Raw genomic sequence first — 22,228 nt, 5'->3', positions numbered from 1 at the left:
CCTGCATTGGCAGGTGGATTCTCAACCACTGCACCACCATGGAACTCCCTTTCATTGGGGATTCTTGTGTTCAGGTGTGTGACATTCTACCCCAACAACCTGAACTTGGAGGTCAGGTGATTTTAACTTCTCTATCCTGCCTTTAAACCAAACCTCTCTAAGAGACAAAATAAAACAGAAATGTGAATTCCTTCCTCAGGAAGGCTTCCTTCACCTGAGCCTCTTGCTGAGGTGACGGTGGCACTCTGGGAGGTAGTGCCTTGTGCCTTCCTGTCCGTCAGGGGAGGGTCTTGGCTGTGGGTGGTGCCCCCATGGGGAGAGGGCAGTGCCCCCGCATGCCACACCTTTCCCAGCTTCCATCTCCTGGTTTCATCAGATTGAGCTATCCTGTTAGCAGTTTGGGGATGGGGAAATGATGCCCACCTATTTTCTGATTTTAAGTTGGTAAGAAGCCTAGCTTTCTGCTGGAGTAATTTGGAGGCATCTTGGTGAAGCATCACAACCCTCACTGGCTCTGGGAACTAATGTCTGAGCCTGGAAACGTGGGGGGCTGAGTTGGGGGCATGGCGAGGTTGAACAGGGCAGCCAGAGGTGGAGGAGATGAGGCAATTCTGAGGTGGTTTTGCACTTTGGTTTCCCCCAGTTGTTACAGAGACTGTATAGCTCACATTGTTTGGCTTCTCATGTTCAGGCCTTGCCTGTTCCAGCTGCCTTGGCATGGTGGGGATCCAGGTGGTTGTTTTACCCAGGCTGTGGAGGGCTGAGGACTCTGTGCCTGTTCTCTGACTTTTCTTTTCCCATAGCAGATGGTACTGTTGCACACTCTCCTTTGCCATAGAAATAGCTCATTCATGCCATTCATTCAGGGTGGACTCAGAGCTCTGCCTTCCTTCGTCTGCCCGGGTCGGCGCCCCCACCCTATTCTGAAGTCACCCTCATGTGCTGACTTCCTCACGCTGGCCTGGTGCAGCGCACGATCCTGGGTAGCACTGGCTGCTGAGGCCAGAACAAGGGAAATGCAAAATGGCTCCGTTCTCCTTAACGCTAGTGGGAGGCACCATCCAAGTTTGTGGAGGGCTCAGGGTAGTGTCAGTACTCTTGGCTGAATTCTGCCTGTGCCTCACAAAACAACCTCTGGGAAGGAGCTAAGTTTATAACTGGAACCTGTGTTCCAGTCCCCTTCCTCTAGTTATGAGGAAACTGGGGGCCCTGCAGGATCTTAGCCCAGGCTCTGGAACCTTCTTTGGAAATTATTTTCTCATCTTGTCTCTGTCTTTGGTGTGTTTGCCTTGATCCAAAACTCTCCTTCAACTTGATGCTTTAAAAGCCTTGTGTACCTCACATTAAACATTTTCTGGAATAGTTTCCGCTCCCTCCCTTTTCACATCAACTGTTCAACTCTTGGAGGACAAACTTCTGTGGTTGCTTCCCCCCGTCCCCCACCCCCCAAGTTGCCAACAGCTTCATTGAAAATCCCAGGAGCAGCTGTGGTGCCTGAGACCACAGGCCCACACCTACCACTTCTAACCTGCCCTGTGGTTTCACCATCCAGGAGGCTGCTGATTCCCACGACTCTGCCTACTCCCCTGGCAGGGATTTCAATTTGGGCACTCTTCTCTCTGGACACACAATGTCCCGAATGGTCTCACTCAGCCCTGTTACTCAGCTCTGGTGTTCTCTGCTCCTATACCTAGGTATCTCCAAGTTTGTCTTGTGGTGGCTCAGCAGTTAATCCTGGGCTCCCTTTTGGCCTCAACAACTGGGACTTGTCCTCTTAAATTATCTTTGGGTCTGACCCCATTTTCCACATGCCTCCCCGCCCCCCCGTTTGGTCTTGATTTGTTCCTGCAATAATCTTCATGATAAATTTGCTCTCCAACTGCTCAACAATGTTACCAGATTGTGGGATGCCTAACCCCTAAGTGGCATGACTTCAGCTAGTACCAGGACTAGCAATCCCCATGGGAGAAAGGCACATTTACCTTTTCAGTTTCCCACAGTCCTTCTGTCACTTTGAGGAAGAAGTCTCATCAATTGTTAATCTCCCTTTGTATACATTGAGTGCTGCTAAGAATCTTGGCCTAGCAGCCATGCCAACATTGTTTTCATTGTCCTTATTTTTACACTGACTTTCTCTTTATAGCAGTTGGTGCTGGTTTTTAAGTTAATGACTTTTTTTCTTTTATTTTTGAAAATTTTCATAGCTACAAAAAGATTTACCAATTAATATTTTGCCATACTTGTTTTGTTTATTGATGCACAGGTTTGTTTTTTTTCCCCTCAGTCCTTTGAAAGTAAGTCGCAAATGTGATATCTTACCTTATGTACTTCAACAAACATCTCTTTGAGAATAAAGGCATTTTCTTGAAAGCAGGGGCTACAACAGATATTTGTATACCCATGTTAATAGCAGTATGTCATGATGGTGAAAAAGTGGAAGCAACCCAAGTGTTCATGGAGGGATGAGTGAACAAATATGGTGTATCTATACGATGGAATATTATTCAGCTGTGAAAAAGGAAGGAACTTCTGATACATGCTACACATGGATGAACCTTGAGGACATTTTGTTAAGTAAAAGAAGCCAGACACAAAAGGACAAATCCTGTGTGATTACACTTATATCAGGTACTTAGAGTAGTCAGATTCATAGAGACAGAAAGTAGAATAGTGGTTACTAGGGGCTGGAGGGAGAGGAAATGGGGAGTTAGTGTTTAATGGGTACGGAGTTTCAGTTTTGCAAGATGAAAGAAGTTCTGGAGCTGGACAGTGGTGATAGTTGCCCAACAGTGTGATTGTACTTAATGCCACTTAACTGTATGCTTAGAAGGGGTTAAAATGGTAAATTTCATATTATGTGTGTTTTGCCACAGTAAAAGGATAAATAATATAAAAGGTATAAGTTTTTATTCTTTTTTTTAAAAATAAGGGCATTGTCATATAAAACCACAATAAACGTAGTGGAAAATCAACAATAATTGCATCCCATATTAAGAATTCCCATGTTGTCTCCCAAAATATCCATCTCCCATTCAGACAGGTTAACACATTGCATGTGATATGTTAATGTTTTCTTTTAAATAAATATATTTGTTTATAAATAACAAGTTGGTGTAAAGCACAGGTGGATCTGTGGGTAATGAAGGTGGTGGGTGTGAACTGACTAGGGTCAAACCAACCCTGAATGTGTAATGGTCTGGGTCCCTTTGGCACTGGAGCTGAGTTCCTAATATGTATGCCCCAGCCCTCCTAGCTTCTATAGGAGGAACCTTCTACATCTTTACAGTAAGATCAGCCCTAACCTCTTGGGGCTCTTGAACATCATCAAAATGAGTTGCAACTGGAACTAAGGAACTGAATTTTTTAATTTTATTGAATTCTAATTAAGATTTTAAAACGGATGCCAATTGAGTTTTGGAGAACATTGAAGTATGTTTGGAACATCTTGGGTATGTAAATCTACTTTTTCTGTTTTTTGGCCACACCATGTGGCATGTGGGATCTTAGTTCCCTGACCAGGGATGGAACCCATGCCCCCTGCAGTGTAAGTGCAGAGCCCTAACCACTGGACTGCCAGGGAAGTCCGTGAATGTACTTTTTTAACTTTAAACTTTATAAAATCTACATACAGAGCAAATATTTTGAATGAAAAGTTAGCTCCTGAATTGAGATGTGCGGAAAGTGTGGAGTACGCATGGATTTCAGACATTTAGTATGAAAAAAATGTAAAATGTCTGTTTCTTATAGTGGTTACACATTGAAATGATATTTTGGGTATATTGGGTTTAGTGAAATATACTATTAACTTGCTTGAGTGATCACATTTATTTCTGTCAGGCACATGGAGATATGGTACAAGTGTGAAGGATCTCTTCCTCTGTGCAGCAGCCTGCATTGCCACCCTCCACCAGGTCCTCTTCTGACTTCCTTTTCTAGGCTACTGAAGACTTTGGGCCCTGTTGTTTTTTGGTGAATTGTCAGCTGGATTCTCTTTCTCATTTCTGTCCTGTCCTAATAAGGCCTGGGGGCCTCTGAGCCCTTGACGCTGGGCACACCTCTTGAAGCCTTTGCTTCTCCACTAAGTGTTAGACTGGTGGAGGGAAGGGGCCCAGATACATCTCTCATCTGTGTAAGGCTTCTGGGGGGTGGGAGGAACATGGTGACCCATCTGTGTTACTGGTTACATGGGAGGAGAACACTTCTCTGCTCCTCTTCTGTGTAGCTTTTTGCCCCAGGTCCCAAGCAGCACAGAGATATGGGAATCATTGGTGGGAGGACGTTGAGACCCCAGAGAGGGTAGTGGGGGCACCAGCCCAGTTCATCTCTGCTCTCTGCTGGGTGAGACACGCCGGGCATGGAGTCTAGAACTCGTAGAATGCCAGAGAGTTATGTGGAGAGGTAGGGAAGGGCCATGGACCTCAAGCTGCCTAGCATTGTGGGGTCTCCAACTTTCCCCATGCATGGCTTGCAAGCCAGTTAACTAAACCCAGTGAGTGCAGGTGGCGTTTTCACTGAGATGTGCGTGTGCACACATTTTCATTTTTTTATTCAGTCATTCTGTGCACTAGACCTTGGTTTGAAGCTTCATGTGTGATGAACGTTAATTCCACATCCTTAAATGTTATTCCTGATTTTAATAAAAAAGCGGCAAGGAGTTCCAGGAAATGCTGCAGGTTCAATGGGAGTGTGATAGTCTGTGTACTGGGGCAAGGGTTTTAGTTTCTGATGGGCCGAGAGCTCCTCACCAGTGAGCAACTCTTATTTTCTTAAGTGGATGCTAAGGACATGCTGACCTGACCATGTCTGCCAAGGAGTAAACTTGGGCTGTGCAGCAGAATCTGAGTCTGTGAAATTCTGCTGCAGCTGAGGTCCCCTGGGGCATAGTACCTAGGGCTGGTTTTGCCAATAGCCACTGCCTGTGGCAAGGCCCAGCTGCCCAGAGAAGAGTGTCTGGAGGCGTGGGATGGTGGGATGGGGGGCACCCTCCCCCCTTAGAGATCAAACATGCTTTGTGGTGTTTGACCTTTTCTCTTCAGCACCTGTATCCACTTTCCTGTCTGTGTTAGAGTTGGGGCACTTGACCTCTGTGGATCATTTACTTCAGTGGGAGTTAGGTGGAATTAATGGCAAGCAGAAACATTAGTTTTCACAAAGAAACAGATCCCTGTCAAGTTCTTTGCTTCCCTAGATGTTCTCATCTGAAATAGTGTGAGCTTTGTCCCTGATTGGCTTCTTTGCACTCTGAAAGTTACTGAGATCTAGAGGAGGTTGGTTATTTAAATCCACACATCCCTCTGAAACTGACATGGTTAGATCCTGAGGGCAAAAGTAAACATTGAATGTTTGCTGAGGGCAGAGACCTCCTTGCAGTGCATGGAGGTGGCTTGCCCTTACCTGAGAGGAGAAGCACCTGTCTGGAAGTCAATGGTGTGTGGAAGCCAGGGCCACTCAGCCTGTTTCCCTGGGGCTGCTTGACTGATAGAGCACCAGCCTTTGCTGTAACCTTGGCAGTGCATGTCTAGTTTAGACATTGTCAGCTCTCATTGTTATTTGGGTTCTGTACCTGATGAAAGGTGAGGCAAAGTAAGAGGAAAAGTCATCTTAGCTGGAGCCACCTCTTGAGAGTGCCTGATAATGACAGATGTATCCTTCTTTTTCTCAGATCTTTCTTTTAAAATTCAGCTTCACAGTGAAGGTCAGAGGGTAATATCATTAAAGAAGAGGTCACCCATAAGCATTGGCTCTTCATCAAGGTAACTAGGCTCTCTTGCATCTCTAAACTCTGAGTCAGTGTGTGCCCTTGTCCTTGATAGATGTGTCTGTTCCTGGCTCCTTGCTGTGTCTCCATGTCTCCTCTTGCCCTTTGAGGGGCTGATTTGTCCTTTCCTCTCAGTGAGGAGTCTTGGTGGTCAAGGCTGAAGTGTCACTTGGATGTCAGGGTAATGGTGCCTCTGGAAGCTCTTGTGTTAGCCATCTTCCTGGGCGCCTTTTTTCCCCAGTAAGTGTAGTCTTGAGTCTGCCTTTCAGCTACCATTCTGTTGCTTTGAAGAGAATCTTAGAGACATGATGTGCTCTTGTGTGGATATCTCCCACGCTGTTAGCCTTGCATACTCATGGAGGTTGCTTCCCAGGGAATGAAATTGTAGGAAAGTTGGTTGAAATGTCACCTTTCCCACTCGGTTGGTCTGTTCATCAGTTTTATGTTGTTTCCACTTAAACGTAGCAGGACTAACCATGTGCCTGTGAGCCGGCATGTTCTGGAACATTTCAGCCACAGACAGTAAACTGCCTCTTGCCCATGTGGTGCTACCCATCGGCTCTTGGAGGTTGTTCATTGATCGTCTGCACTTCATTTACCTTCCTCTTGGCCTCCCAAATTCCCAAACAGCTTGACTTTGACCACTTGCTTGGAGGTCAGCACTAACATATTTCCCTGGTGTTTGGCATGCTAGAAAACACCATAGTTGGTTTTTTTTGTACTAGTTTTAAATTTCATTCATGAGGACCATGAGCTTGGATTTTATCCTTTTGTTGGAAATGGCAGGGTTCCAGAGAACCGATGTGATGTCACTCTCAAAAGCTTTCTGATCTACACCCAGGCCACCCAAGACTGTACTTTGAGCCTTGTTTGGCTAATCCTAGTTTCTCACTCTTAGACATTTTCTTCACTTAAGTACTTTATCTTTTGTGAAGTGAACACAATCTCCCATTCTTGCTTCCTTGCAGATTCTTCTGTTCTCCATCGTTACCTATGCTTCCTTACTACTGGGAAACTCTCATCTAGGCAGAGGAAGTGCCTGGCCTCACTGCCTGCCTTTGCTTTGCGATCTGCATGACTCTGTGGCCATATTGGAGTCCACCTCTCCAAGCAGGATTTTTCTACATGAAATAACAAGCCCGTTTTGTTGGCATTTCATATTGTAGTGTAGGTTAATCTCAGTGTTACATACACCAGAACAGCTCTTTTGGAATACAAAATCACTTAAAAATAAAAGGTTTAAAAGTAATGGCAGACAGAGAAGTAGGAGTAATAACTTTACAAGAGGCAAGCAGAAGAAAATGTCAGTATTACCTTACCTATGAAGGGCACAACCTGAGACCTAGGCCAGTGGGAATGCAGAGTTTGAATTAATTGAATTGAATTAATGACACTATTGAATTAATTGAATTAATGGCACTGTATTTCTGTCAGTCTTCCAGCCTCTAACTTGGAGACTTGGCCAGGTCAAGCCTGCTTTGAGAAGCAGTGCGTGGAGGCCAGCTCACCAGGTAAAGAGGCAGACAGATCAAAAGATCATACTAACAGAGAGGTCAGTAGGGGCTTGTGAAAGGGGGCAGATTGTTAGTTGGTTGTTTTTTGTTGTTGTCGTTTTAAATTTATTTAATTTACTTATTCTTGGCTGTGTTGGGTCTTCGTTGCTGCGCGTGGGCTTTCTCTAGTTGCGGTGAGCAGGGGCTACTCTTTGTTGCAGTGCACAGGCTTCTCATTGAGGTGGATTCTCTTGTTGTGGAGCATGGGCTCTATCTAGGCATGTGGGCTTCAGTAGTTGCGGCATGCGAGCTCAGTAGTTGTGGCTCATGGGCTCTAGAGCACAGGCTCATAGTTGTGGCGCATGGGCTTAGTTGCCCTGCAGCATGTGTGGTCTTCCCGGAGCAGGGGTCAGACCTGTGTCCCCTACATTGTCAGGCGTATTCTCAACCACTGCACCACCAGGGAAGCCCCAGTTGGTTGGTTTTTAAATGTCCACAGACCCACCACCATATCCCACTACATTTTATGGTTTCACGTACTCACCCACTTGTACATCTTTACCTAATTTCATCTGTATTGTGTATTTTGCTTTTCTAACATAGCATTTTGTCACCTACTTTTCCCTCACCTTGACGCAAAGTCTAGAAATCTATGGAATGGGTTGCAAACTGAGGCCTGTGGGCCAATCTGAATTTTATCGGCACACGGCCATAGCTATTCGTCTAAAGATTGTTAGCAGGCTGCTTTCATGATACAACAACAGTAGAATGAGGAATTGTAAAGACTGTATGTCTTGCACAGCTGAGTATATTTACTGTCTGGCCCTTTGTATGAAAAATTAGCCTCCCCCTGCTGTTTTAGTAGTTTTGATCTTGTCCATATCAAAGTTCTGCTTTCTTTTTAAGTGCATGCCCATCTCAGGAACATTTTAAATTCACACATCTGCCCAGATTTAACCATCAACACCATGATGTAAGCCGTGTGTCACAATGGCACCTTTTACTGTACCTCCAGCTGCTGGCAACTTTCATAGGGAAAAGATGGTGCAAAACTTTCACTGCTCCTAATTTAATGTGCCTGCTGATTGGTTTCTAAAGCAAAGGGACTGAAATTCTCATTGACAGGGTTTGTGGCCTGCCGGGGTCTGGCTCCTTGTCTTCCTGGCTGCAAGGTCCTTGTGGGCCTGGTTCCATCCAGTGGGGGACAGAGAGCTAGAGTGTGTCTACACACCCTTAGCAGGAAGGCTAGCTCATCTCCAGTTTGGGTCACCTGGTTCAAGGCAGCTGCCAGCTTGAGTCTGAGGTGATGGGGCCCTGCTTGGCAAGTCCAGGGGGCAGGGGGCGGGGCATGTACAAGCTGCATTAAGGAGGATTAAGGCTTCTAAGAGCTGCCTCAGCACACAGCCACTGGCCAGGCTCCAGACACGTCAGTCTGGCTGATGACACGAGCACTGTTCTCAGCAGCCGACTGAGCCGGTCAGATGGAAAAGTAATCCTGTTTGTGCTTCCCTTCTGACACAGGTCACACTGTGGAATGGGCTTTCACTGTGAATGGGAAGTAGCTTCTGCTCTGGGACCAGGCGGAAACATACCTTCTGATATTAGTGTTCCATAGCTAGTGTAACTAACATTTCAAGGAAGATGTTCCTAGCACAGGATAAGATTTACTCCCCCATCCCCTTCTCTGTCCGTGGTTAGACCCTTGCTCTTGCCTCCCAAGTGATTGTTTATAAGAGAACCTTGCAGTGATGGGGAGGGGTCCTCCTTTGTATGAAGGGTGAATGCTACTGTGAACTTGTAATTTCTTGAGAGACTGGGGTCAGCTGGCATTGGCCAGCATTTTTCTTGGCATGAAACAAATTCAAGCCATAGCCACTCTGACTGTTTACTGCTTGGGAAGCATAAATAATTTGGTCTCCACTCCCCTTGACCCCCCCTTCCCCATGGCATCAGCAGGGAAGTGTACCGCTGATTTCACCCATGATGTGGGCCAGGGGACAGATGGCCAGGTGCTGTGAGAATAATCTTGACTTTGTTTGCGGGGGGTGAAATTCTTTGGAACCTGCTTGAGTGTCATGTGACATTCGGCTGCTTCTGCAGAGAGGGAAAGTCTGTTGATTAATACATGCCAGGACATGGAGGTGGGGTGCCCTCAGCCAAACAACAGACCCTCTGGGCCCAGCAGTTGACTAGACCTTTGCCCCTGGGATTGGTGAGCAGAGGCAGCTGTGGAGCAGAGCACTGAAGAGACACACAGCCCTAGGTGACCTTCTGCTGACCAGACCACCACCCACTCTGTTTCTTTGTTGCCAGGAGGATGAAGATGAAGGTGATGATGCCACAACCTCCCATGTAGGCTTGCTGTGAGGATTAAGTAAGTGTTCAGTACAGGGCATCAGCCCAGGAAGCAGCAGTTACCGACTGGCGAGCTTTTCTAGGCCCTAGCACAGATGTGTGTGTTGGTAGCTTGCATAAAGCTCTGCTGAGTATGGTCACTGTATTTCATGGGAGAGTTCATGAAGCTTTCCAGTTAACCTGCACTGTTCCTGCCTTCCCTTGCATCTTGCTCCCGGCGTGCTGTATCACTTTAGGATGGAGGTGAGTGAATGGACAGGACAGAGTCAAAGGTGGGGTCACTGGGCTTCTTGGGCCCTCTGGGACACCAGGAGTTAAGGTGGAACTACAAGTACAGAGTGTAACTGTCAGCCTCCCACAATGGACAGAACTGGAACTGAATCTCCAGGAATCACCCTTTCTCTTTTCCTCTCTTGCTTGCCTTCAGAAGCCTAGACCCAAGCCTACCCCATGTCTGTCTTGCTTCCTAATCTCCAGGAAAGAAAGTGTTTCTGTTGAAATTTGAAAAACATTGCAATTGTGTGGACTGCTAAATACTGTCTGTCCTTAGATGAGTTGGAATGATAGCAAACAATATACTTGAAGGCAGGAGTGCTTAATCAGGAGTCTATAAATGTAGGAAAAAAACTGACATTTTTATTTTCATTAGCCCACCCAGAGGTTCCCAGACTTTCTTGGTTCACAGCATCGTTAGCATCTCAATTTTTTCATCATGATCTTAGGCCAAAGGAAATACCTAACAATTTTGTTTGTTAGGTAGTTAGATATAAACAACTGAATAAAAACTAATGTCCCAACAATGGTATAGCTGTTTTGGAGGGGAGGGCACATAAATTGAAGGGAAAAATATGATATTCTTGCATTACTACATCCAGTTCCTTAATGGAATGTGTGTGCCTGTTGGGTACCACACAACTCCTCAAACCTTAGAACCAGAACCTTAGACACCTGCCACCTACATTTCCTATCCCACGTTGGTTTTTACATGGTACAGTTGTCCCTTGGTATCAGTGGGGGATTCGTTCTAGGCCACATAACACACACACACTGCTAGGCACCCAAATCCGCAGGTGCTCGAGTCCCTTATATTGCAGCAACATGGATGGACCTAGAGATTTATATTAAGTGAAGTAAGACAGAGAAAGACACATTGCTTATATGTGGAATCTAAAAAAATGATACAAATGAACTTACAAAACAAAGTCACAGGTGTAGAAAACAGACTTATGGTTACTAGTGGCGAAAGGGGAGGGGAGGGATAAATTGGGAGATTGGGATTGACATATACACACTACTATGTATAATATAGATAGCTTATAAGGACCTACTGCATAGCACAGGGAATTCTACTCAGTACTCTGTAATGGCCTATATGAGAAAAGAATCTAAAAAAGAGTGGATGTGTGTATACGTATAACTGATTCACTTTGCTGTACAGCAGAAACTAACACAACATTGTAAATCAGCTATACTCCAGTAAAAAAAAATTTTTTTTTAATGGCATAGTGTTCGCATGTCCTCTGTCCTGTACTTTAAATCATCTCTAGGTTACTTATACCTAATACAATGTAAGCACTATGTAAACAATTGTAAACACAGTGTAAATTCTATAAATAGTTGCCAGTGCACAGCAAATTCAAGTTTTGCTTTTTGGAACTTTCTAGAATGTTTCCCCCAAAATATTTCTGATCTGCTGTTGGTTGAATCTGCAGACACAAAGGGCCAACTATATTTGCTTTTTATCACAGCAACCTAAATTCAGGCTTTGTAAGATACGATATTGTCGAAAGGAATATGGTGCAGTCTAACATTATGAATTACCTTGTGCTGCTGGTTCCCACAGTGCCTCTCTGAGTTACTGTGACACCCTGTGGTGCTTCAACACTCAGTTTGGGAACCAGGACACTGACCATCTAATGTCTCTTTGTCTTTTTCTTCTTATTTCTCTAAACTGGGAATATGTTGTAAGATACCTGTTGGGAGTAGATCCAGAAATTAGACACACAGTTGGGTCATGCAGCCTTCTTTGGGTTGGAAACAATAGGTGAAATTCTCTTCCTGTCCCTTGACCTTCAACTATCTCAACACAGTACCTACTGGCTCCCACCTCTTGACCACATGTCAGTGTGAAAACAGAGGGAACAGCGTATTTGGATCTTTCAGATGTAAAACTTTGGTTGAAGACGGTATACTTTGTCATGAGAATCCAATTAATTCCTCCATATCTGCAGATAGATTTATAAGTTTGAGTTTTCAGCCTCCTTTCCCCATTGAGCCATGGTGCTGAGAGCCATTCATTTCCTGTAGGACTGAGCACACAGAGAGCACCCTGTGTGCACCCTCATTGATTTACCCTGTCCCCATGCATCCCATCTTTTGCGTCTGTAAACAGCATGCTGCTGTGTGCAGGTATAGTTGAGGATGAACTACCGTTCCCTACCCCACAGTCCGGGACTTGTGAAGAACAAAAGCCCAGCATGGTCACATGGCCCTTGCACTGTCCCATCCTGCCTGTCCTCCTTTCAGCTCTTCATATGCACTGGTATCTCTCCTGCCTCCAGACCTGTGCCTGTGTTATTGCATCAGTTGTGCCTTCCCCTGTCCATCACAAGCCTTGTCCCTCTCTGCCTTACCCACTACAGGCGTGCACACCCTCTCTGTCCATGGCCATAGCAACCCTGCCATTCTTTTTCACAATACTCACCCAGGTATTGCTTAATCACTCAGAGAACATCATGTCAACTGCAGAGTCCCTAAGCCTGGCATGTAGCTCAGATGAGATGCATTGGCTGAGCAATTTTCCGTGTGAGATTGTGAGCTGATTTCCTTTTCCAGAGCTTTGAAATTGAGCAGAAGCCCCAGGGTGACAATTGTGTGTGGTCACTGTAGCCCCTGAGTCGTTCACTGAGTACTTGCTGTGTACTGAGAGGACAAGAGTAAAATAAAGATGGCCCTGCCCTTGGGCTCCCAGGTGTGTGTGTGTGGGGCTGACCATCAGAGTCACTAGACAGAGATCAGGGAAGCACCAGGTACAGCAAATGAAAGGCATGAAGGTGACAGAGAAGGTGCCCATTGTGGCTACCATGTTGTTCGGAGTGTTGATGCTAGGGGCTGGGACAGTGCAGGGTAGATGCGACCACTGTGGGAAGAATTTACCCAAGGTGTCAGCCCAGTTGGATCTGTGTCTTAGAAGAGTCGTCCTGGCTCTCACATAGCACTGTTCACCAGTGCCTCTCTTTCTTGGCCCACAACAGACGAGATCCTGGTGTTTTGCTGCAATATGTATGAATGGCTTCTTAAAGTTTCCCAAGGAGTATACTTGCCCACAGTCTTGGGAGGGCTGAGCTGCAAGCTACAGACTGTCTGGGTGTGGTTTCTTGACGTGCGAGTCCTGCCTGGGCCCCAAGTGGGTACAGAACAGGAGTCCAAAGCATCCCATTATTATCCCCATAGCTCAGTTGTCGTATTTCATGATCCCTCACATCGGAGCCATGGGTGTCACCTGTCATTGGTTGTCCTCAGAGCATCGTAAGACAAACTTTGATATATTTATGGATCCCATCTCATCTGTCAAACACGTATCATGCCTTCTCATTTGAGCTGGCAACCTCCAGCATTTTTTTTTCTTATAAATGGACCTCAGTTGTTACAAGTATGTGGGTCTTGTGCTTAGTTTTTCATGTTACTTAAGATGGGCCAGCCCATCCTGGCTGTTTGCATTGGACCCTCCTAGGGGTGCATGTTCAGCTCACAAGTGGGGATTTCTCAAAGCTCAACTGAAACTTCCCAGGAATCATGTCAAATTATGGGCCACAGCAGCCCATAATAGAAGTGGCCTATCTTTCCACTTCTTGGGTAAGTTACTTCTCTGTGCCCTGGTTTCCTTATCTTTAAAGTGAGGATGAGGCTAGAAGCAGTCTTAGAGTTGTGAGGATTTAAATGTCACTGTCAGATGTGAGCTGGCAGGCTAAAAAGGGTGTTTTGGCCTCTGTGGTAGAGGTAGTGATTTAAAGCAGAGATAAGACAAAGTTAAAGGGTCAGATTTTCTGTAGGAAAAGGTCTGTTCATTTTTTGAGCAGAAAATTCAGCTTCCTTGGCTCAAGGGCCCATGTGGGCCTGGCTTGAAGGTGAAGGAAAGTGATTGTGTCCAGAGTCCTCCATCCTTTGGCTTTGCTGAGAGTCCATTTGGAGAGAGAACAGGCACAGCCCAGCCCGGAAGCTCCAGAAGTCATTTACCTTGATTTCATCTTGCCTCGGGGACACTGCTTGAAGAGTTCCAGAATGTCATTACTTAATGGAAAATTTATGGGGCTGCTTCCTCCTGGTGGGATGGGCTTGTCTCGCCCCCCTCCCTCCCCCCAGCAACCTGCGTCCTTGTGGCTGACGGAGCTCCACTGTCCTAGGGCCAAAATGTCTCCTTCAGGGTGGGGCTGCTCCTGTCCTTTGTGTGCCATAGCTCACCTGGCACATGCTTGGCTGTGTAATTCCTGAGCTGCTTTCTAGGAGAGCTCTAATAGTGGAAACCAAACTGCACATCATTCTTGATCCTCACTTAATGAGATCCTCACTTAATGCCACCCTCTCTCCCATGCTTGCTTCTCTAGCACATCCAAGACTCCCTTCCTGATGGGGCCAGAGTTACAGTCATCCCCTTTTGCTCCTTTGGACATGTTGATCCTGCTGCATGAAAACCCCTCTCCCAGCCGACTCCAGGTGTCCTTAAACCCCACTGACATATTTCCTTCTCTGTGGTGCTGCCCCTCTGTCAGTACTTGTGTCCAAGCACTCAGCATATCCTGTATCTTTCTGTATCTCATTTGTGGCCACCGTCTCCCCCTTCTGTCTTACTATCCCCAAACCCCAGTTTCTGTTGTTGCCCAATAAATGATCATCCCCATCCACTTACCTATGGAGCGTTTGCGAGGGAGAGCTCCATAGTCTCTGCCATCTTGTGGATGCCTCTCCGTCCTCCCTCCTTCCAGCAGTTTTCTACAAATTCTCCTAGCCCACTGGCTTCCCCACCTGGAATCTGCAGTAAGTCTTGGCTGGCTCTCCTCTGGAGAGGGTCACAGAGTGAGGCCACGGGCCAGGCTGCCCTCACCACTCCCACTTTATCCTTGTCCTTCCCTGTCTTGATACTTGCATCCTTAACTGTGGGTTTGTTTTTCTTTTTTTTTTTTTTTTAATGAGTTTACTGTTTTGTTTATAGTACCATTATTTTGAAAGGAAACTAAATCAGGAGCCACACATGGATATCAGTAATATTAAAAACCACGAGAACAAAACAATGATGTTAAATTCCATCCAAATAATAGTATCGTCTGCTGACACCTCTGAGCACAACCTTTCACACTGGCACAAACAGGGGCTTTCCTTGTCAATGCTGGAATGAGAATAAAAAGAAATGAAAAGAGGGGAGTAAGTAAGTAAATGCCATCTACCTAAAGGCAGTCTGTGCTTCCCTGGTGGCTTCAGGGACACAGTGCTGTGAACCCTCCCATGGCCCTACCTGAGCCCCTAGCATGTCACTCTGCAGGTGGCTATAGACCCTGCTTCTCTGAGATTGAGGTCCCCAGTCTTTATCAACTAAACCTCAGAACTTGGAGAAATTTTTTCTCTCTTCCTTGCCCAGTCACTTTAGGAATGAAGGCATGCTTTTTGTCTGCAAGGCTCCACGCACAGCCAAATGCAGCTTCCAGGTACTGCCTCCTTCTGTCGCCTCCTTAGGCTGCTCTCACATCCTGCTTCACCTTAGGTCAGCAGTGACATGCTCTCAGCCAGATTCCTCCCTTCCTCCCACATTACACTCAGTGTCGAGTGATTCAACCTAGCCCCTTGTTCTCTCTTGTCTCTGTTCTCTTCTCTGAGCAAGCCCTTTCTGATGATTCTACACCTTATCCCAGCCTTTGGATGCTCCCTCTCCCTGGATCTGTATGTGGCCTCATCCTGCTTTCTTTGGGGTATGTTTACTCAAGTCAGGACTCCAGGATCCACCCTGTCCTTTCCAAGCTCCCAGCCAGGTGCACTTCACGTACCTCCCTCCCACCAGTAGCACTTCCATCCCCACTGTCCCACCTTGATTCGTTGCATGACACTTCTTCCCAGGACCACATGGCCCTTAGTTCTGGCCATACTTGTATCAGAAGTACCTCTGATGGGAAAAGGGAAGTGCCTTGTATCCCCAGAGCCTGAAGCAGGCCTATCCAGTCATGTCTGCCTTTGGAAACTATTGTAGTCCACAATGCTCCTTCAAGCTTTTTGTGCTGTTGCAAAGTTTCATCAGCCCACCATCAAATTAAGTTGCTTCAGGAAATGTCCCTTCGTGGTCCTGAACTCCTAACACACTGCTCTCTTGGCTTCAGGGATGCTTTCCACAGGCTGCTGGCCAGCCAGTCTCCACCTCCAGTCCCCATCACATTCTTATGCCAGATGCCCATCTGGCTTTACCTTTGGGTGTCCCTTCCCCATCTCTAGTACCGTCTGTGCAAGAGAGGTACCAGAGGACTCCCCTGGTGGCACAGTGGTTGAGAGTCTGCCTGCCGATGCAGGGGACACGGGTTTGTGCCCCAGTCCAGGAAGATCCCACATGCTGCAGAGTGGCTGGGCCCGTGAGCCATGGCCGCTGAGCCTGCGCGTCCGGAGCCTGTGCTCCGCAACGCGAGAGGCCACAACAGTGAGAGGCCCACATACCGCAAAAAAAAAAAAAAAAAAAAGAGAGAGACAGGTACCAGGGATCGGCTTTGCACCTGCAAACCCTCCTTCCTGTAAGTGTTCTTCCTGGGCTGGTGTTCTCCATGTAGAGAACTTAGAAGTTGTCATAGGAGCTGTCCCTTCCCTCTTGGGTCTTGGGAGTTACCTGGGAGGGCGTAAACTCTAAATTCTTGCTGGCATCTTGAAAGCAGTTGGACATCATTAAATAGTTAAGTTTAGCATCAGATGCAAGACCACATCTAGACACCTAACTCGCACTACTGTAACACACCCTTCCTCCAGCATTGGACAGTTGCTAAGATCCAGAGCCTTGCATGCAGTGGCCATGGGCTGCTCCCGCACGGCTTCCCGCCCTGCGGCAGCCTTTTCCTTGGGGCAGCACTCTCTTCATGTGTTCTCTCGGGCCATTTGATAGCTAGACCTGTAATCAACCAGAGCACCCTGGAAGGAAAGTGATCTCCTTGGCCATGTCAGTTTTGTCAGGCCTTCAGGCCAAGAGGTCCAGCTCTCCACAGCCCCCCATGATGAACTCACCACTGAGTTGCTTTTACATAGCAAGTTCTCCCCTTGTGCTTTAAAATTTGGTCATTTGCTGGAACTGCATTTACAGAAACCACTCTAAGAACCTTGTTACAAATTACACTTGGACTGAATTACAAAGTAATTCATCAGCAACTAGAGTGCTTAGTATGTGCTAAGTGTGTTCCAGAAAGAAAGCTGTGACAGAGCCAGCCAGCTTGCTGTGTTTTTTCTTGTGCCCTCTGCCTACCAGCTCCTGTGGTCCTAAAAATCTTCCCTCTTTTCCTAAGCCCTTGCCTGACTTCCTCAGCCACAGAGGTTTTCTCACCCTCCCTGAACTCCTAGGTTTATTACTGGAGTTGCTCATTACGTGCAGGCAGCTCCTAGCTTACTTTCAGTCTTCCTCCAGGGACTAATCATTCCTTTTTCTTGCCCTCAGAAAGGTGTCGGAAAAATAGTGCACAAAAAGTGCAGATGATCAGTACTTTTGAGCAGATGTTTCTTCTCATTAAGAGTGAAGAAACTCGACATTCTGAGTAAGGGGTGGGTTAGTACAGGGGTCCCCAAACCCCAGCATCGGTCCGTGTGCACCATATCCCCAACCCCTACCCCCGCCCCACCTTCCATGGAAAAATTGTCTTCCACAAAACCGGTCCCTGGTGCCAAAAAGGTTGGGGGCCACTGGGTTAGTGTGTTTCTGAGGGACAGTTTGACATTAAAAACATGAACCCACTGCCCTGTGGTTGTGCTGTTAGAATAACTGGACAGGTGCACAAAGTCGCCCTTGCAGTGATGCTCATGGTGTGTCTTGAAACAGGCATTGAGGGCAGTGCACAGGACAGAGTGCTAATGAGGCACTGATGGAAGGGGGACGCTCATGTGCCACCCCCAAGCCCCTAGGGGATCACTGGAGGTGCCCCTCTACACCTTTATAAATAAGCTTTGAAAAGCTGGTTAATAGAACAGTAGGTCAAGTATGGATTCATTTTTATGTTACCACAGTTAACCTTGTGGTATTTCTGTAATCAGCAAACATACATTATTTAAGTTACCAAGAAAACGTTCTTCATAAGTGTGAGCACTCAGCAGTGGACTGCGTGGGCTAGTCAGGAGTGGGCAGCCTGGCCTTCCTACTCCGTCCTGCCTGGCCCCCACTCACCAAGTGGAATTACTCACTTGGCTAGATGCTTCATGAGCCACAAATACAAATAAGAATTTTAATGAAAACGACATGATCTGGGGCTTGCAAATCATTCTCTCTCATACACAGTGTCCCGTAAAAACTCTCAGATGTGAGAACTTGGTTTGTCGTGTATTGTACCCACTTCCCTGTGAACTCCATAGCTCCCACAGACCCTTCCAGCTCCTTGTTGACTCTAGACTCCATGTCCCGGCCCTTGGAGTTGGTACCTGATCTCTCTTCCCTGCTGGATGATGAATCTTTGAGGAGCACACTCACTGGGGCCCTTTTAGTCAGTTCATGGAGTGTCTCCCCAGCCAACCTGATCAGTCTTCACCAGAGGAGCTCCGTCTTTGGAGGCCACAGCCCTGGGGGATATGTCATTGTGAGTGGCACCCATCTGCTGCCTGGTCTCTGATGGTAGCTTTTCTCTTCCCTTGTAGAGTGCCCGGTGAAGAATGTGATGGGATCAGTAGCATGTCTGCGGAGAGCGGCCCTGGGACGAGATTGAGAAATCTGCCAGTAATGGGGGATGGACTAGAAACTACCCAAATGTCTACAACGCAGGCCCAGGCCCAACCCCAGCAAGCCAACACAGCCAGCACCAACCCCCCTCCCCCGGAGACTTCCAACCCCAACAAGCCCAAGAGGCAGACCAACCAACTGCAATATCTGCTCAAAGTGGTGCTCAAGACACTATGGAAACACCAGTTTGCGTGGCCTTTCCAGCAGCCTGTGGATGCCGTCAAGCTAAACCTCCCTGTGAGTAACTTGGGCAGGGTCCGGGGCTGCCGTCCTCAGGTCTCCTCCTGTGTTGCTCCTGGTGAGGGTGGACTTACGGGAGGGTGGCGATGCCTTTGGAGTCATTGTGAAAAGTGTGAGGTCCAGCTCTGAACTCCAGCACCCACGAGGCCCTTGACTGAGTGGTTTCAGCAGTCCTGATGAAGTGGGGAAGGAGAGAAAACGTGCTCATTGGCCTAAATAATAACTGGTTTCTTTGATATTAGCATTCTGGGAAATATTCTGTAGAGATGTTGAAATGGGTAGAGGGCTCCTTGCAGCTTGCCTTGCAATTCCATGGGGAGCTAAAGTGGGGTCACTTGGTGGTCCGGGCCCTCCCTCCTCAGATGTGGTCGGCTCGCTTGGCCCAGTAGGTTCAGCAGACGTGGTTGGTCAGATTGTGAGAGGGACTGGCTTGCTGCAGTACCTCTTCTGGTACTGGTGTTGTCATCATCACCCAGAGCACAGGGCAGGGAAAGGTAGTAGAATAATTCCCAGGGAGCCAAGTACATGGAGGTGGCCTGGATGGAGAGAGGGAGTATGGGTGCAGCTTTGCCTCTGGCTACCTCTGCACACCCCCTCACACCTTCCCGCCTTGTTGTGGCCACACTGCACTTGCCTTTGTTCTTTTGTACCCCTGTTCCTCTCCTTTTTCCTTTGAGAGCTTTCCATTTGCCCACATTCCTAGCAAATGGTTCTGGAAACTCAACTTGTACCTCTAACTGAACCTCGGGAGCAAACGGGATAAATGTGTTAATTTTTTCCTTTCTTCAAAGCATCAAGGACTAGTGTCTTTAAATTGCCCTCTGCTGTTTGCCAAATCCCACACACTCACCTGGGCGAGGGAATTGGAATTAGATGATAGTTGCAGTTGACCCAGACGTGGGTTTACGAGTTAGAGCTGCATGGGTATAGGATCCTCAGCCTCTGCCAGGCGTCCGCTTTCAAGAAGGAGGGACACAACAGTGTTCTCCTTGCTTGAAAGTCGCTGTGTCTGTAACAGCTGGCTGGTACTATCTATCCATTGAATACCCATCGTATGCACTCAGGGGAAGAGAGTCAGGAGGGGGAGCTGCAGGTCTGGGTCACGAACCAACTGAGGAAAGGGCATGGGAACAAAAGAAGGGTCCTCACCAGATCTGCACTTCAGAGGTCACTCTCATCATTGACCACAATCAAGAGTAGAGGCAGCAAGCCTGTCACTGGGGGGAGGCTCTTGGGAGAGCTTGCAGTACCAGTTTCTAGCTGGGCTAATGGGTTGGGCCCTGCAGGGTCCACAGGTGAGGTGACCTTCCCAGAGCAAATGCAAAGAATGGGGAGAAAAGGAGCTGGGGGTTGGAATCCAAGGGGGGCCCACAGCTCTTATAGCACCGGAGGGAGGCGGGAGGCCAGGAGAATCACCCGCAGAGAGCAGCCCCTCAAGTTCCTACGTCAGAGACTACAGGGAGGTCAAACAGATGAGGATTCCGACCTGACCCTACTGTTGGCCTTTAGGAGGGCATTGGTGACCTTAGGAAGATGTGAAGCAGAAGTAGAAACCAGATTCGCGACGGTGTGAATAAGAAGGTGAGGATGTGAAGCCATCATTTCAAGAAACTTGGCTTTGAAGGGAAAACGCGGCAGGGCCAGATGGAGGAGGGGTTGGTTTGTTACAGGAAGATGCAGAGGGTTGCAGAGGCAAGGAGAGCTGAGAGGGTGAAAACTAAGGAGAAAGGGGAACTGGGGGACTTGAGATCCTGAGAAGGCAGCATCCCAGCCAGCAGGACAGACACGGGTGGGTAGTCCGTTAGGCCAAGGGGTTTGGGAGTTTGAGGTCATTCTCTGAAGTGGAGGCCAGGCTCCCCAGGGGCCATAGTGTGACTAGATGTCACCCTCAGCAGCTCTGATGTAGGAAGAAGAGAGGTGGGAGAGCTAGGGGCTAACCCTGAGGGGTGGGGCAGGGCTGATTGGCTGGGAGCAATGTCATACTAATGCCCAGTTTTCCAGGGACACCCCCTTCTCCAGGAAATATTAATAGGGCCACCTCAAAAAAGGGTTTATTCTTTTTCTGTTTTCTGATGCCTTCCAGATCTTTACCTGTGTTTTGGCCCCTGTTCCTTGCTGGGCTTGTGCCTCTTTCATTCAGGACACATGTACAGTTGGATTGTCGTGCCCCTAAACCCAAGTCTGCCTTTCAGTCTTCCCAGCCCCCCATCCTCTTGTCATCATCTCACCTCCTCCTTCCTGCTCTGTCCTCAACCACTATCCTGTTGGGCCTTGAACCACTTTTGACACACTGAGACCAATTTCCAAGCACCTGACACCATTCTAAGTAGACCTTTGGCCGTGGAATAAAATCTAAATTTCCCCTTGGGCAGATATATTTGGACTTGGTTCTCTTGGGAAAGGTGGTCAGAGCAAATGTAACGTAGAAAGTCTGGTTCAGTCTCCCCTTGAGGCTGGGCAGGGCTGTGATCTTCGCCAACCCTATGTGCATGCCATTGGCTTCTGTTCCTTTCTCGTGGGTGTCAGAGCAACTCAGAACCTCACACTGCTTGCTCACCTTTTCAATATTGTCCACCACTGTTCCTGGGCAGGACCTCGATGCTTGCTAAAGCATAGGCCTGCCCCTCTGCTGTCAGGCTTCCCCTTGGACTTGGTTCTGATAACTTCACCTGAGTCTAATTGTGGGAGCTTCAGAGAATGTGGTTCTCAGTGGGGCCGGCTGGCTGTATGCAGGTCCCCCTTTTTGCCTGGCTCTCTGTGGTCCTTCCACCTGGAAACCTGGGCACTGCCTGATCTGTCCCCAAATTCCTCCTGTGGTTGATTTTTAAAATAAGCGTTTGGTTTTAGAATAGGTTTAGATTTAGAAAAAGTTATGATGGTAGAAGAGAGTTTGATTTGAAGGGCTTTAGGACATCTACACCTGCCGTCTGGCTTCTTCTGTTTAGCACTTGTAGAGTAAGATCCGAAGGTTTGAGGAGTGGGTCTGCTGCCTGGGGAGGGGGGGGCAGGGGGGTTGTGTGTGTTTTTTGTTTTGTTTTTACTAAGGATTGTGAGGGCTGTCCATTTGATTCCTCATCTGGCACTTAACCTGGTTAGTTGTTGAACTGTATCCAGATACTAATGGATCCTTAGTGATAGACTGGGCAGGTAAAAGAAATGGAAGTGCGATGAACTGAAGGTAGAGGCTTTTGCTCCTTGGTTCTTTAGTGTGACAGGAAGCAAGGGATCCAGTTGTTAAGGGTGGGCTTGAATGCTGGTTCTGTAGGATTTTGCATTTTATGGATGTGGAAAATTTGAAACGGAGAGAAAGTAGAAATTACCATGGGTTATTTTACCAGATAAGAACCACTTTTTTTTTTAAAGGTTGTATGCTTTCTGCATTACTTACTAAAAATGAAAGGATATTTTAACTTAAAAAAAAAATAGAGGAAAACATAGATCTCAGTA

The 22,228-nt window shown here is 47.3% G+C and overlaps 1 protein-coding gene across 10 annotated transcripts in view; it reads left to right on the top strand.

Moving 5' to 3' along the window:
- BRD4 (bromodomain containing 4) overlaps nt 1–22,228 on the top strand; it is an 82,162-nt gene that overhangs the window by 29,459 nt on the left and 30,475 nt on the right. For 4 of the 10 annotated variants that reach the window (XM_067032356.1, XM_067032353.1, XM_067032355.1 and 1 more), the window contains exons 2-3: nt 9,565–9,849; nt 18,460–18,778. In XM_067032356.1, coding sequence (XP_066888457.1) covers nt 9,740–9,849; nt 18,460–18,778 — 429 coding nt within the window. In that variant the 5' untranslated portion in view covers nt 9,565–9,739. Of the gene's footprint in view, nt 1–9,564; nt 9,850–18,459; nt 18,779–20,290; nt 20,363–22,228 lie in introns of all 10 variants that reach the window. The other 6 variants (XM_067032358.1, XM_067032357.1, XM_059063212.2 and 3 more) reach the window with 4 other exon arrangements.

The sequence above is a fragment of the Kogia breviceps genome, chromosome 4 (assembly GCF_026419965.1).
Source record: "Kogia breviceps isolate mKogBre1 chromosome 4, mKogBre1 haplotype 1, whole genome shotgun sequence".
NCBI classification, from domain to species: Eukaryota; Metazoa; Chordata; class Mammalia; order Artiodactyla; family Physeteridae; genus Kogia; species Kogia breviceps.
The sequence above is the reverse complement of the archived record's forward strand: the minus strand, read 5'-3'. Positions and strand labels throughout refer to the sequence as shown.